Source organism: Mesocricetus auratus, unplaced genomic scaffold (genome assembly GCF_017639785.1).
Source record: "Mesocricetus auratus isolate SY011 unplaced genomic scaffold, BCM_Maur_2.0 Super-Scaffold_100676, whole genome shotgun sequence".
Lineage (NCBI taxonomy): Eukaryota > Metazoa > Chordata > Mammalia > Rodentia > Cricetidae > Mesocricetus > Mesocricetus auratus.
The window spans coordinates 17,107,750-17,120,088 of record NW_024429266.1 but is presented as its reverse complement, the minus strand read 5'-3'; the positions used below and the strand labels follow the sequence as shown (position 1 = coordinate 17,120,088).

The window sequence follows — 12,339 nt, the reverse complement described above, 5'->3', positions numbered from 1 at the left end:
ACACTAACAGGAGCCTGTGGTGCCAATCAATAAAGAATATTCAAACAAGAAAACAGAAAGAAAAAGGAGAGGGTATGTCAGTGCAAGTTCAACCTAAAAAGTCAAGGAAGCCTTCATACTACTGTTGTGTACACATTTAGGAAAATTAGTTTCAGCTGCAGTCAGGGATGAAGCAATGAACAAATGTTCCCAGCATCCCTTTAGAGATTTCATTTGTCTCAAGCCTATGTAAACTCTAGCTATCAGCTAACTAATGTCTTGGTTCTAAGTTTTGTGTCTGACACACTGATTTTACACTCAACATCAGGCTAGAGAGTCATAGCCATCATCAACTAGGTCAATGACATCTTCTCCTGTACCCTACCTAGTGTTCTTTTGTCTCTTTACCGGATGGGACCAGTCTAGCATCCACAATAGATCATCAGTATCCACGAAGCTGCTCCATCAGATGAAAATAATGAGTCAAGTCCCAATCTGTTTATTTTCAGTAAGAGAAACACTTGCTCTCATTATATGGTTGCATGTGTGTTACAACTTTTTTTAATGCTGTTGGCATGATCTTTAAGAAGAAACTCAAAGCCAAACAACACATTCAGTTCCTCTTTCCCAACAGTCACCAAGTTGTCTGTGTTCTTAAGAAGGTGCACAGCTTTATCGTATGTGTTTGGGGTTGGGGACAAGGAGGTCTTCTGTACACACTCATTGTCCTTCACATATTTCCCTTCATTACCCAAGAAATGTAACTAAGAAAACAATACTACAGTCATCACTAATTTCTAGCTATATCCAATTTGTTCTTTACACATCAGCCCCTAACCCTACAACATGTGAACAATTTTCTGCATTTCTCCATTCTTCTGATCCTCTGAGTCCACATTCTATTCTTGGAAACACAATCAAGAGGTCATTTCACACTTTGAGCCTACAGGGTCCTCCCAGAACATACTGCATTGTTGAAGCAAATATCCAATCACTTCTTTAGACTTTGGGTAATAAGCCATAGGACTGACTTCATCTTGTGTGTGTATATGTGTAATATGCTCAATGACAGAAAGCAGAAAAATATATGTGTGTGAAAATATTTCATATGCCCATATGTAACTATATGATATACAGTCTATTGCCTGTTTTCTATGGTCCAACATACAAAATAATATACAGCATGTATAGATATACCTATATATGATGTGATGTAGTATATGGTACACAGACATATACTCCCACATTTTCCTTCCTTTACTTATGATTTTAATTTATTAATCAACCACACAGAGAACCTTCTATGTAAAAGATGCTGCAGCTCTCTGAGTGGTTCTTTTCAGCTAGTCATCTTATACTGAATCCTGATCTGCAGTATGGTAATAACACAAAGTGGGCATTGGGAGACCCTATGGTATTTGCGGTATAAATGAGATAAGTACTTTTATAAAGAAGCCAAAAGAACAACCTAGTCTCTTCCCCCCTGGGAGAACACAGACAGAACCCATTATCTATGAAGCATCACCAGACATTAAAGGTACGGGAGATGTGACCTTGGACTTGAGGTCCCTGGAAGGGTAAGAAACGATTTAACTGTGCTGTTTGTAAGGGACCCAGTAGAAGGCATTTTGCTGTAACAACCTAAAGAGACTAAATCAGGAGCCCTGGCTAGCGACGTGGGGGTTACAGGGCTGTCCTCCTTCTTATGCTGCTTGCTTCACATGTAGACCTCTGCATCTGCACACGTTCCATGTCTGGCCAGTGGCCAGTGCAGGCATGTGTTGTCTTCACATCACGGCCTGCTTTGGCTTCCTTTTCATGTCTCCCATCGATCCTAACTGGATGGTAGTCTGGATAGACTGGATGCAGTTTGCCCCAAGGCTTTGTGTGTTGGATTCTCAGGGAAGCATAGGAGGAAGTTGGAATTGGAGTGAAGGCTTCCAGGAGCCTTAAGGGATCAAGGCAGTACTTGTAGGACCCTGACTCAGACCTCAATAGAACAACTTACTATAAAAGCTGAGGCTGACAATAAGATCTCAGCCTTCCTGCCTGGCAACAAGGTTTCTGACTCTCACACTCACTTCTGTCACTATGGTGTTGTTCACTGTGAAGCCCATACCAGACAAGAGTTGATGCTAACACTGGGTCACTGAACCTCCAGACTGGGAGCTAACTAAACATCCTTTCTTTACAAAGTTAGCTTGTTTTAGCTATTTCATTGTGTGAACCATTCCAGACAAATATGACACACTAATGACAGGAAACTCGAGCAGGTGACATTGGGAACAGAGGAGAAATGTCAAAGAGGCCAGATCTAGTTTTGAGGCTGGATCACAAAAGGTTCAGTAATTTACTGCCAAGGATTGTCTAGGTCTGGCTCTCCTCCTATAGGGCTGCAAGACTGTGTGATGAGTAGGGGTTCAGTATGGGGAGATGTTTCAGTTAATAAAGTGGCATGTGCAAGCATGCAGACCCATGTAAATCCCAAGTGTGTGCATTTGAAACTCCTAGTGTTGAAACAGGAGAGGCTAAGTGGAGCTCACTGGTCAGTCAGTCTATCAAATCAACGAGCTCTAGGTTCAATAAGAGACCCTGTTTCAACAACAACAAAAAAGGTGGAGAGATTAATAGAGACAATGTCAACCTCTGGCCTCCTCACACATGCACACACATGTATACAAGTCCACATAAACACACACACACACAACGTAAAGTCAGGCAATAGTTAGCTGTGCACCCATAAGAAAGCACTTCAGCATGCCCTCCATTGATGCAAGTCTACATAACTCCAAAATACATACTTAAACAGAAGTATAACACTTACCGAGTTTACATTTGTCACCCACTGTTTGAGAGCATCCACAATTTTCCTTTGCTTTGAAATAACTAAATTGTTTGCAAGCATGCAGAATGGATTAATTATTCACATATCCTTTACATTTCTAAATAAAACAAATTTAAAAAAGGAATCAGAGGCCAGAGTTCTGGAAGGATTGGTTTTTGCTATAACACACAGCAAGCCCCGACAAGTTCCCCATTGTAATGAGGTCAAGGAGAGCATTCTAAGCTGAGCCTTCTTTCTGGGAAGTAGGAAACCTGGGCAGGTTTGTGCGATAAGAAGCCTGATTGGTTTCCTTCCTGCACTGAAAGGGCTTCATGATGAACTAATTTTCCCTTCCAGTTACAGACTACTCCATCTCCAACTCATAGTTCTCAGTCGAGAACTGGGATTGCATTACTGCTTAGGAGCCTCCCTTGTAATAGAAAAGCCCATTTAAACTAGGAATAACTAGGGAATCCTTTCCAAACTTCTCAATTAATCGGCATGCCCACAGGCTGTCTAGACACACTCAACTCAAAGATGGAATCTACATAACAGCTTCCTCCCAACTCCAAAGGTGAGTAGGGATCTGCATCTCGTCATTCAGCAAGTTTACTATTGCAGTTCTTCGGTCTCATCCCCTGGCTACCTCCTCATCTTCTACCTGAACTGTGCAAGACTGAGCTTGTGTTTATGCCTGTTCCTATGCCCAGTGTGTTGGTAGAACCCTCCCTACATTCAGCCTGGTCCTGGTAATCCCCAAAGGAATGTTCTCAGGGGAAAGAGGAACTGAAAAACACTATGTTTCAAGAATTCTAGGAGAACATTTCAAAGCACTGTGAGTCTCATTTCACCTCCAGGCTGGGAAAACTGATTATGTGTTTTTGATTTTGTTTTGTTTTGTCTTTCCACCCTGCTAACTGGAGAGAAATGGATAAGACTTATTCTTCTCAACAGGTCAAAGAGGCTACTAAAATGTTTACAGGAATGAATGGCAGCAGATGTCCACAAAAGAGCCGGAACCTTGACCTTGTCATTGAAGCTTTATTTCTTGGATCTGCATACTTAGGAATGACCTAGGGACTGATGGGGTGGGCAGCAAGGGAAGTGAGGTATCTCTGGAAATCTGCTTTCCGGTTCCCACTTTTCTGAATAGCTGGGAAGACAAACATGCATCTAAAAATCTCCACACTCCATCAACAGTCTCTTCATTCATCTGGATTATAAACAAAACAATTATTTCCCACACATCAGCTGTGCAGTTAGATAAGTATATTTCAGGCATCCCTTCTATGCAATTATAGTTTTTGTTTTCTTTTAAATGTTATATAATCTTGCTATTACTAACATCCTTCACCCTTTAATTCTTTAAAGAAAACATTTAAAGGCTTTACTGTTAATGCGGATTCTTCTTCCATGCACACCCCCACCCCCGTGTCAAGGACAACTAGCAAAGCAGTTAGAAAACTGCAAAACAACAGAGGCTACAAAATAGCCTCTTGCCCTGTCCCCTGCGAATTTTAAGGCCCTGTGTTTATGGCAAGGTGCACTTGGCTCTGACAATGTGTGGAGTGAATTGAGCTAACTCCTTTAAATTCCCATAGAGCTTCCTTGGACCTGGAGGCTCCTGCTGCTGTCACCTGCACACAACAGTTAGAAACCCACTTAGAAGTTTTCTCCAGGACTGTGGAGCGTCTTCAGGAGAGTGGGAGGTTCACAGAACACTGACAACTCAAGAGGCAGGAAAGAAAGCTGCGTCAGGACAAAGGTCTGAGCCCCCACGAAGACATCAAGATGACAACCCACCAGGTCTTCCAAGAGTCCCATGGAAATTATAGCTATTTTCAGAGGTAAAGGTCTGCTCAGACACAGTATTAGGCAGGGCTGAAATTCCAGGTCATTTGGAAGTTTCCTTCCCTGACAGATGCCAGCAAGTGCTCCTTATTAATTATTAATTACAAGACACAGTTACCCATTACCCCTGGCATGAAAGGTGTCATTTAAGAAAAACAAAGTCAAGGCTCCAGTGTGAAGGGCGTCCTTTCCACTATGGTGATACCTGATCATGTCCCAGAGCTCAAGTGACTGCTCATTCTCCGGCTACCAATAGCCATGGTCGCCAACAGCTGCTGATCACCCGACCCCAGGTTACAAGCAGGTCTGCCTTACCATCTCGATGTGATGCTCCCGCCTTGCAGAGTCTAGCTGCCCCAGTTGGTGCTGATCTGGTGCTTCCCACGGCCACTGGAGCCTTCTGAGGCAGGGCAGGTCTCGTGTGGTACAGATGTCTCGCCACCGGTTATATTTCAGTCCCTCAATTGCTGGCCTGGATGCCCTGGCAATCAGCCAGCCCAAGAGCGAAGGAAGAGGGCTGCAGCTTGCGCTCTCAGCATTTCCCATGGAATATGGTCTGAGAACCACCGGCCCCTCGTTTCGCATTTTAGCTGCCGAGAGCTCAGTCACATTTCTTTGGCTTTTCCTCTTCAGTTCAGAAGCAGCCGTGCAGTTTCCTGGAGTGGAATTACAGCACGGGCTCACACTGATGGGGGAGATTGGAGATTCGGGCACTCAGTGTGTAGATGGCCACACGCCACCAACCTGAGCAAAAACAACTGCTTCCCAACCAGAGAAAAGGAGAATCCTACCTAGGCAAGGAACTGGGCTGCTGAGAGCTCTGTGGTTACAGTCTCTGGGATTTATGCAAAAAAAAAATCAGACTAATTCATTCTGTGAGGCTGTCAGATCTGGACAGGTGGGAAGAAAAGTTCTCCATGGAGACTGCACATCTTGCAGAACAAGCTTGAACTTCAAATGCAGGGCGTTCTTTCCTAAAATGCATCCATCTAGCCTGTGCTTTGGCAATAGTAAGCCGATGGGCGCTTTCCTTTTGCTATGCTGACTGTATTTTGTTGCTTGTGTGCATCTTCTCAGGAGGGTCAAAGCACCATACTAGCACTCAGTGGTTCCAGCACCCCCTCAGAGATTCAGCTCCTGAGCGGCTCCACACATAAGTAAAAGTCTGTGCTGATGGTCAAGGCATCATTGGCTGCCTTCTGTTCCCCTCTTGTAAGTTCTAACAGGGCAGCTAACCATGTCCATCACTCCCAGCACAGAATTCATGTTACTCTATTTCCTAGAGGAGTACTCTAGGCCCATGTTGAATTCCTTACATCCAAGAGGAAATATTCGGGGTCTGGAGAGATGGCTCAGTGGGCAGGGTACTTACTGTACAAGCATAAGCTCCCAAGTTCAAATCCAACATCATCATAAAAAGTCAGGCACAGTATTCATTCCTGTAACCCCAGAACTGAGAAACAGGGACAGGTATATCCATCCCTGAGGCTGACTTCTCAGCCAGTCTAGACAAGACAGTGAGGTCTTAAGTTCAATGAGAGATGTGCTTCAAGAAGCTAGGGTGAAGAAACGGTTGAGGGAGATATTCCTCTGTTGAAGTCTGGCTTCTACATGCATGGGTGAGCCCACCGATACCCACACAGACACCGCACCTCTCCCACACAGGTGCATAGAAGTAATAAACACACTTCTAGTTAGATCTAGAAAGACCAGAGATAAGTTCTGGCACAGTTAGACACTTGTCTCAGAACAGATTAAGCCAAGGGTCGAAATTCATGCCAGTGGTCAAGGAATCTGAGCTTGTAGAAGAGTTCATGGCATTTATCAGCCTAGATGGCATCTAGAAGTAGCTGACTCGGCACTCTGGGACAACCACTCACATGTCTGCTCATTGTGGGCAGCAGTCATTCAGAACAAAGAAGCTGGTGGGAAGGGCAAATATGGTGCCCAGAGAAGACCGTATCTGGACAAGATACAGTTTGCTGCTTCTATTCTAGACACATTCTGGGTACTTATAACACCTCCAAAGCGTCACTCTGCAGTTCTGAAAAATCAGATACTTGGTCCCAAGATGGGATGATTCATGTTGCCTGCTCCTGGCTATTATTTCATCCCCTCCTTGAGGACACATGGGTGCACAGCATCAACTCCTCCTTATCTGCCCTTTCCCCCAAACTCTTGTCCATGCAAACACTGCAAGTCCCCAACACACCATTAGGGAAACACCATCTTTCCTTCTGTTCAAAGGACAGCAATAATCCTTCCATCTTCTGGAAGATGCCTCTGATGACTTCAACCATGGCAAACTCCTGCTGTTATGAGAGGCACACATGCATTTAATCACACATTGACTTTCTTGTGCTGGAGGGGACCCTAGTGCTCAGCAATCTCTCTATCTTCCACCCTGGACTCTGTTTAAAAATGTCAGGTTTAATCCTTACTGGTAAATAACATAACACCAAGATTATTGTCCGTGCTGTTTAACATCTTACACAAAAGCACTCTTGATGCCTCTTCTCCTACCAGACTCTTACAGGTAGCTTATATTTAGTTGCAAAGGACTCTTCACAGCCCCTTTGAAGCACTGGGCTCATCCTTGCTATAGCTTTGCACACAGTGTGCTCCCAGTGTCCCCACAGATGTCCCTGTTCAGTCTCTGCCATTTCTGCAATCTCCTATCCTCCTCCCCAGGGACCAAATGACAGACTGAAGGCAGAAAGTGCATTAAACCTCAGTATGTACTGTCCCTGTGGCTTTGTCATCACCCCATGTAAACGGGAGTAGACTTAGGATCAGTGCTCTCTGCGTGACTGAATAATGTTCATACAGTGTATTGGCATTTTTTCTAAGAAAGAGGCTTTTTATTTCAGTTAGAGATTATGGGAAAATATTTCCATGTAATCATTTGCCTTTTGAGGGAAACAGTATTCTACCCATTTAAAAAAATGAACACTTGTATTATTTGAAATTGTTAGAATTCACCTGATTTGGTTAGACCACATTGAGTCACTAAATCACATTGCATTGTCCGAGCCCCAGACATAAACAGCAAGACAAGTTTAAATTTTTGAAGATAGAAGTAGAAAAAATTTGCAGAAGTTCCCTACAAATCAGGAATTTGTATATTTTCATTAAGATGAATGCAGACAGCCAATAGGCCAGTGTTTTCCTTGCAGCCCTGGAACCACATCCTTCCACAAATCTTAACAGATGGAACATCCACTTGTAATAATGAAATGCCTCAGATCAGCAGAGTAGGAAACCCAGAGGCTGTAGTCTGCCTCTTCCTTTCTCCTTAACACTTATAGCTGAAGCCTGGTCCTCCATTTTGATGGTATTCAGTGGAAGAGGTGGGACTTTGGGGGGTGACAAGGTCATGTGCCTTTATAAAAGAAATAAGGGAGTCTGCTTGCCTCTCTTGCCAGGAGCTCACATGCTTCCTTGATGGCGAAAAGGTACCATCTCAGCAGAAGAGACCAAGTCTTCCCTCACTAGAAGGCTCAGCTGCCAAGGCCTTCCTTCATCTTGTATTTCTCAGCTTACAACACGGTGAGCCACAAGCTCCCATTGCTTGTAAGTCACCTAATTGATGGCATTTGGCATTGGAACAAAGACCAACTGTGTATTAGTAGCACCTGTTTATTTAGTATTTTCTTAAAGGCATTTTATCTTTTTAATTAAATCTTTATTGCACCTTTAAAAGGTATTTAAAATGTATTTGAGAAGCCTAACAAGAAAATTATTACCTCTCTCCATGGGGTACTCATCATTCATCAGTTCAATATTTTAGCGTTTTGGTTGGTCTTACACTGATTGGAAATTTACTACATATGCCAACATGTAGTCACAAGATTGGACCCATGGACAGTTGTGGTGACACCCACTCAATCCAGGGCTCTCCTGCAGGCAGGAATGTAGAGGGAGTGAAGAAAGGCAGACTTTCAGTTACTCACATGCGGCATCCTAACAATCACTTTCCCTGCTCCCCAGACAAGGACAGGGAAAGCCTGGACCGTTTCTTTCCCTGCTTTACTTGTGTCCAGTTTCAATCTCCAGTCCCAAGCTTCTGGCTTGCCCCCATGCTGTTCTGTGGCATTGGTAGGTTCAGACTCATGCATTTCCTCCCCAAACTGTCATGCTGGAGAGTACAAACACCCCAAGCTGTCATGCTGGAGGGCCTTCATTGGCCAGTGACTTACAGAGACTATCGCACAGGCAAGATGGTGCCTTCAAATGGAATCTCAAATAACCTGTGTCTAATAGCCATGGAGCATTGTGTGTGTGTGGGGGGGGTGCCCTTCAGATCTTAGCATTGTTTTAAAAGTTTCTCTTTCAATGGACCTAATAGATATTGGCCAAGTCAAAGCAGGTCAGAGATGGAAGAAGGAGGAAGAGGAAGAGAAGGAGGAGGAGGAAGAGGAGGAGAAGGAGGAGGAGGAAGATGAGCAGAAGGAGGAGAAGAAGGAGGAAGAGGAGGAAAAGGAGGAGGAGTAGCAGGAGGAGGAGGAGGAGGAGGAGGAGGAGGAGGAGGAAGCAATTCCTAAAATCACTCTCAAGGTTGCCAGGCATCCCAATGTATGGAAAGAGTGGGATGTGGGAAATATTTCAGGAAAATATTTACATTGACATTAACTAATTTATTACTTCTGAGATACAAAACTTGAACTATAGCTTCTAATCTGACCGCAATAGGAAAGAAGTTAAGAAGACAAAATAAACCATTGGTGGCCATGGCAAGGCAGTTGCAGTCATGTATCACAGTGCTTTGGGGGACTGAGTCCTCCAGAAAACAAGGAGTCTATGTTCAGGGAAAAACGTGAATCACACATAGATGGTCCCTACAGATCTCCCAATCCCAGTGGTCACTGTCCAATTCCACCCAAACCCAATCTGCCTCCTTCTGGTCAGACATGCTGTGTATCTGGCCCTTTCCACCACAAGAGGGAGCTATAATATGTATGGGTTTTACTACCAGTGGCAGCCCTGCATGCACGTCTACAACTACAACCAAAAACAAACACACAAACAAGCAAATAAACAAAAGATACATCTGTTGTTCAAAGCACACTTCAGAGCTAGGTGTGATCCCACACACTTGTAATCCCAGCACTGGAGAGATAGGAGTAGTGAGATCAAGAGTTCAACACGAGCCTTGGCTACACAGTGAGTTTATGACTAGCCTGGGCTCCAAGAGGTCTTATCTCAGAAAACAAAACAAAGCTGCAACAGCTGTCCTCCAACAGACAGATGCATGTGTGTAAAAAATGTGCTTTTACCCGTCTTCTGTCCACGTTAGTACCAGAATGCATAAATCACTTGAAAGGTTTTACGGGAATGATAATCCAGACACACTTTATGCTTGATTTTTTAAACTAATGACTGCAATTGGATGGAACTCATCTGGCTGATTTTTTACACGGATTAAAAAGCAGTCTGTAATTTATCCTCCACTCGCTAATTCTTTAGGCATAAATGATGAATCCAAGCACACGAAGTCTTCCAGGACACACTTCGAGGACATTCAGTAATGGTGAGGAAACAGTTTAATGAAGTGAACCCTGCTTATTAACCTTTGGTCAAAGTCACATTGGTACCTGTCCCTTGCTCCAGCTCTTCAAGGTTGCCAGTGCTGCTTCTAATTTGCCTCTGAAGAATTCAACACGAGTCCATTTAGAAAAAAAAAAGTTATCCCTCAATTTGTAGACGATGAAGTGGGTACTCACACAAAATCCCGAAAGGTATCAATCAGGCCATAGTGCTTGTCCCCACAGGGAGCTTGGTCCTCAAATCGATATATGAGCTCATATCATGTGGCAGTTTTGCATGGTATCTTCATCTCAATGCTACCACATCCATGAGGAAGGAAAACCACACAGCAGGGGACACGGTGGGTGCTGAAGGTGGCATCTGAGCTCCAGCTTTGATAAATTCACTCTTTGCAGGCTGCATGCAGGGGCAGGTACCTGTGTGAGGTCAGAGGCCAGATGCCCCCCACACCACCGTTTTCTGAAGTAGAAATTGGGGCATCTAGGAATTCTAAATTTGTACCTGGCCTTCCAGGCTTTTCTGAAGAAACGCTTTATAAGCAAGAGATGGGGCTGAACATATTTTATTTAAGATTGTGTCAACTTGATTTATAAACTGCATATATTTAGACATGAAATTTTGTCATCACCTCACTAGTGTTGGGGTGGACTTGCTCTGTTCTCTCCTTACTCACTGTTTCCTCAAAGATGCACATTGGTTGGTTTTGTTCAACAAGTCAGTGACTCATGGCTGGGTTTAATCAGGGGTGAGGTACCTGCAGGCAAGGCTTGATAGTTCATGGCTGCATGTGGCCATCTAAATTTAAGTTTAATTAATTGTGATTAAGTAATTTTAAAACTCAGTCGCTGAATCTCAAGAACTTTCAGAATCCCGGCATCCCTTCAGGGTGTTCTGTTGGGCACAACTGTCCTGCAGGACTTCAAGAATATGTAAAATCTGGGAAGATGGAAACATCTTCATAGCACATGCGCAGGCCAGCAAGTCGGCTTGCACACCACAATCATGGCCCAAGGCGTTGTGATGATTGTGACAGCATTTGCCTGGTGATGGCCTGTAAAACTGGCTACCTGCAGGATGGATGCTTCATTTGGCTTCTGTTCTGTTGTCAATGCTAGAATTAGTTTCTCACACTTAAAAGTAAGGACCTTAGGGATGGTGAGGTGGCTCAGTAAGTAAAGGATTTATCACCAAGCCTTACCTGAGTTTAACCCCTGGGTGTGCGCACACATACACACACACACACACACACACACACACCCCTCTCAAATGTGATGGGTCTGAAAGAGGATCTGCTTACGTCTAAAGAGCCCACTTCTGAATAAGATGTTCAGTTCCCAAATAAGATTTTCAATTATATTTTTGAATATAATTCAAAATCATCCCTAAGTGTCTTCATTCAAGGCCTAGCCTCATTCCCACAATTTGTCACCATTTAAATTAAAGCTCCACAAACAGATCAGGGACTTTGCGTGTCCTGTTCAGTACCAGCATGTAACAGGCCTGTGAGAGCAAAACACATCCTGTGAAAGGTAAGCTGTCATCGAATCTCCTTGACCTCAGTCCGACAATGAGATCTCTGTCCATTCATCCATCCATTCATTCAAGAGGTGAAGAAAGCCTTCTGCTTGCTGGGATTCTGTTGGAGCTGTGTTAGGCTATGCTGTAGTAGATTCTGGACGAGAACTGTGACTGAGTGGGGGGGGCATATACATGTGTGTGTATCTGTACACGTACCCATGAACACACAGACGCCAGAAGAGGACATCATGTGTCCTGCTCAATCTTTCTCCATCTTATTCCTTTGAGATGGGGTTTCTGGAAGAGCCTGGACCTAGGCTAGAGGCCAGCAAAGCCTCAGGATTCTCCTGTCTCCATCCTCACAGCGCCAGGATTGTAGGCATGTCTTCAGCGGTTGTTTCTATAGACGTGCTGGGGATTCAAACTCAGGTTCTCATGTTTGTACAGCAAGCCCCCCAACCCACTGAGCCACCTTCCCAGCCCATCACTAAAGAACCTGATTTTAACAAGTGCCACAGTGTTTTATGCACAGGGAGCAACATTTGCACATTAGTGTCTGTCCCTCCACCTCCTGCTGGGTTGGCTGCTGTCCTCCTGGAGGGCTGCTTTCCTCTCTCCTA

At 44.1% G+C, this 12,339-nt stretch overlaps 1 protein-coding gene across 6 annotated transcripts in view; it reads right to left on the bottom strand.

Moving 5' to 3' along the window:
- Positions 1-12,339, bottom strand: part of Pld5 (phospholipase D family member 5) — a 296,385-nt gene that overhangs the window by 234,963 nt on the left and 49,083 nt on the right. Inside the window, exon 1 of one of the 6 annotated variants that reach the window (XM_013119132.3) lies at positions 4,970-5,469. The exons of 2 other annotated variants lie outside the window; for them this stretch is intronic. In XM_013119132.3, the coding sequence (XP_012974586.1) occupies positions 4,970-5,239 (270 nt within the window). In that variant the 5' untranslated portion in view covers positions 5,240-5,469. Of the gene's footprint in view, positions 1-2,803; positions 3,041-4,969; positions 5,470-12,339 lie in introns of those variants that run through there. 3 more of the 6 variants (XM_040738383.1, XM_040738381.1, XM_040738385.1) reach the window with 3 other exon arrangements.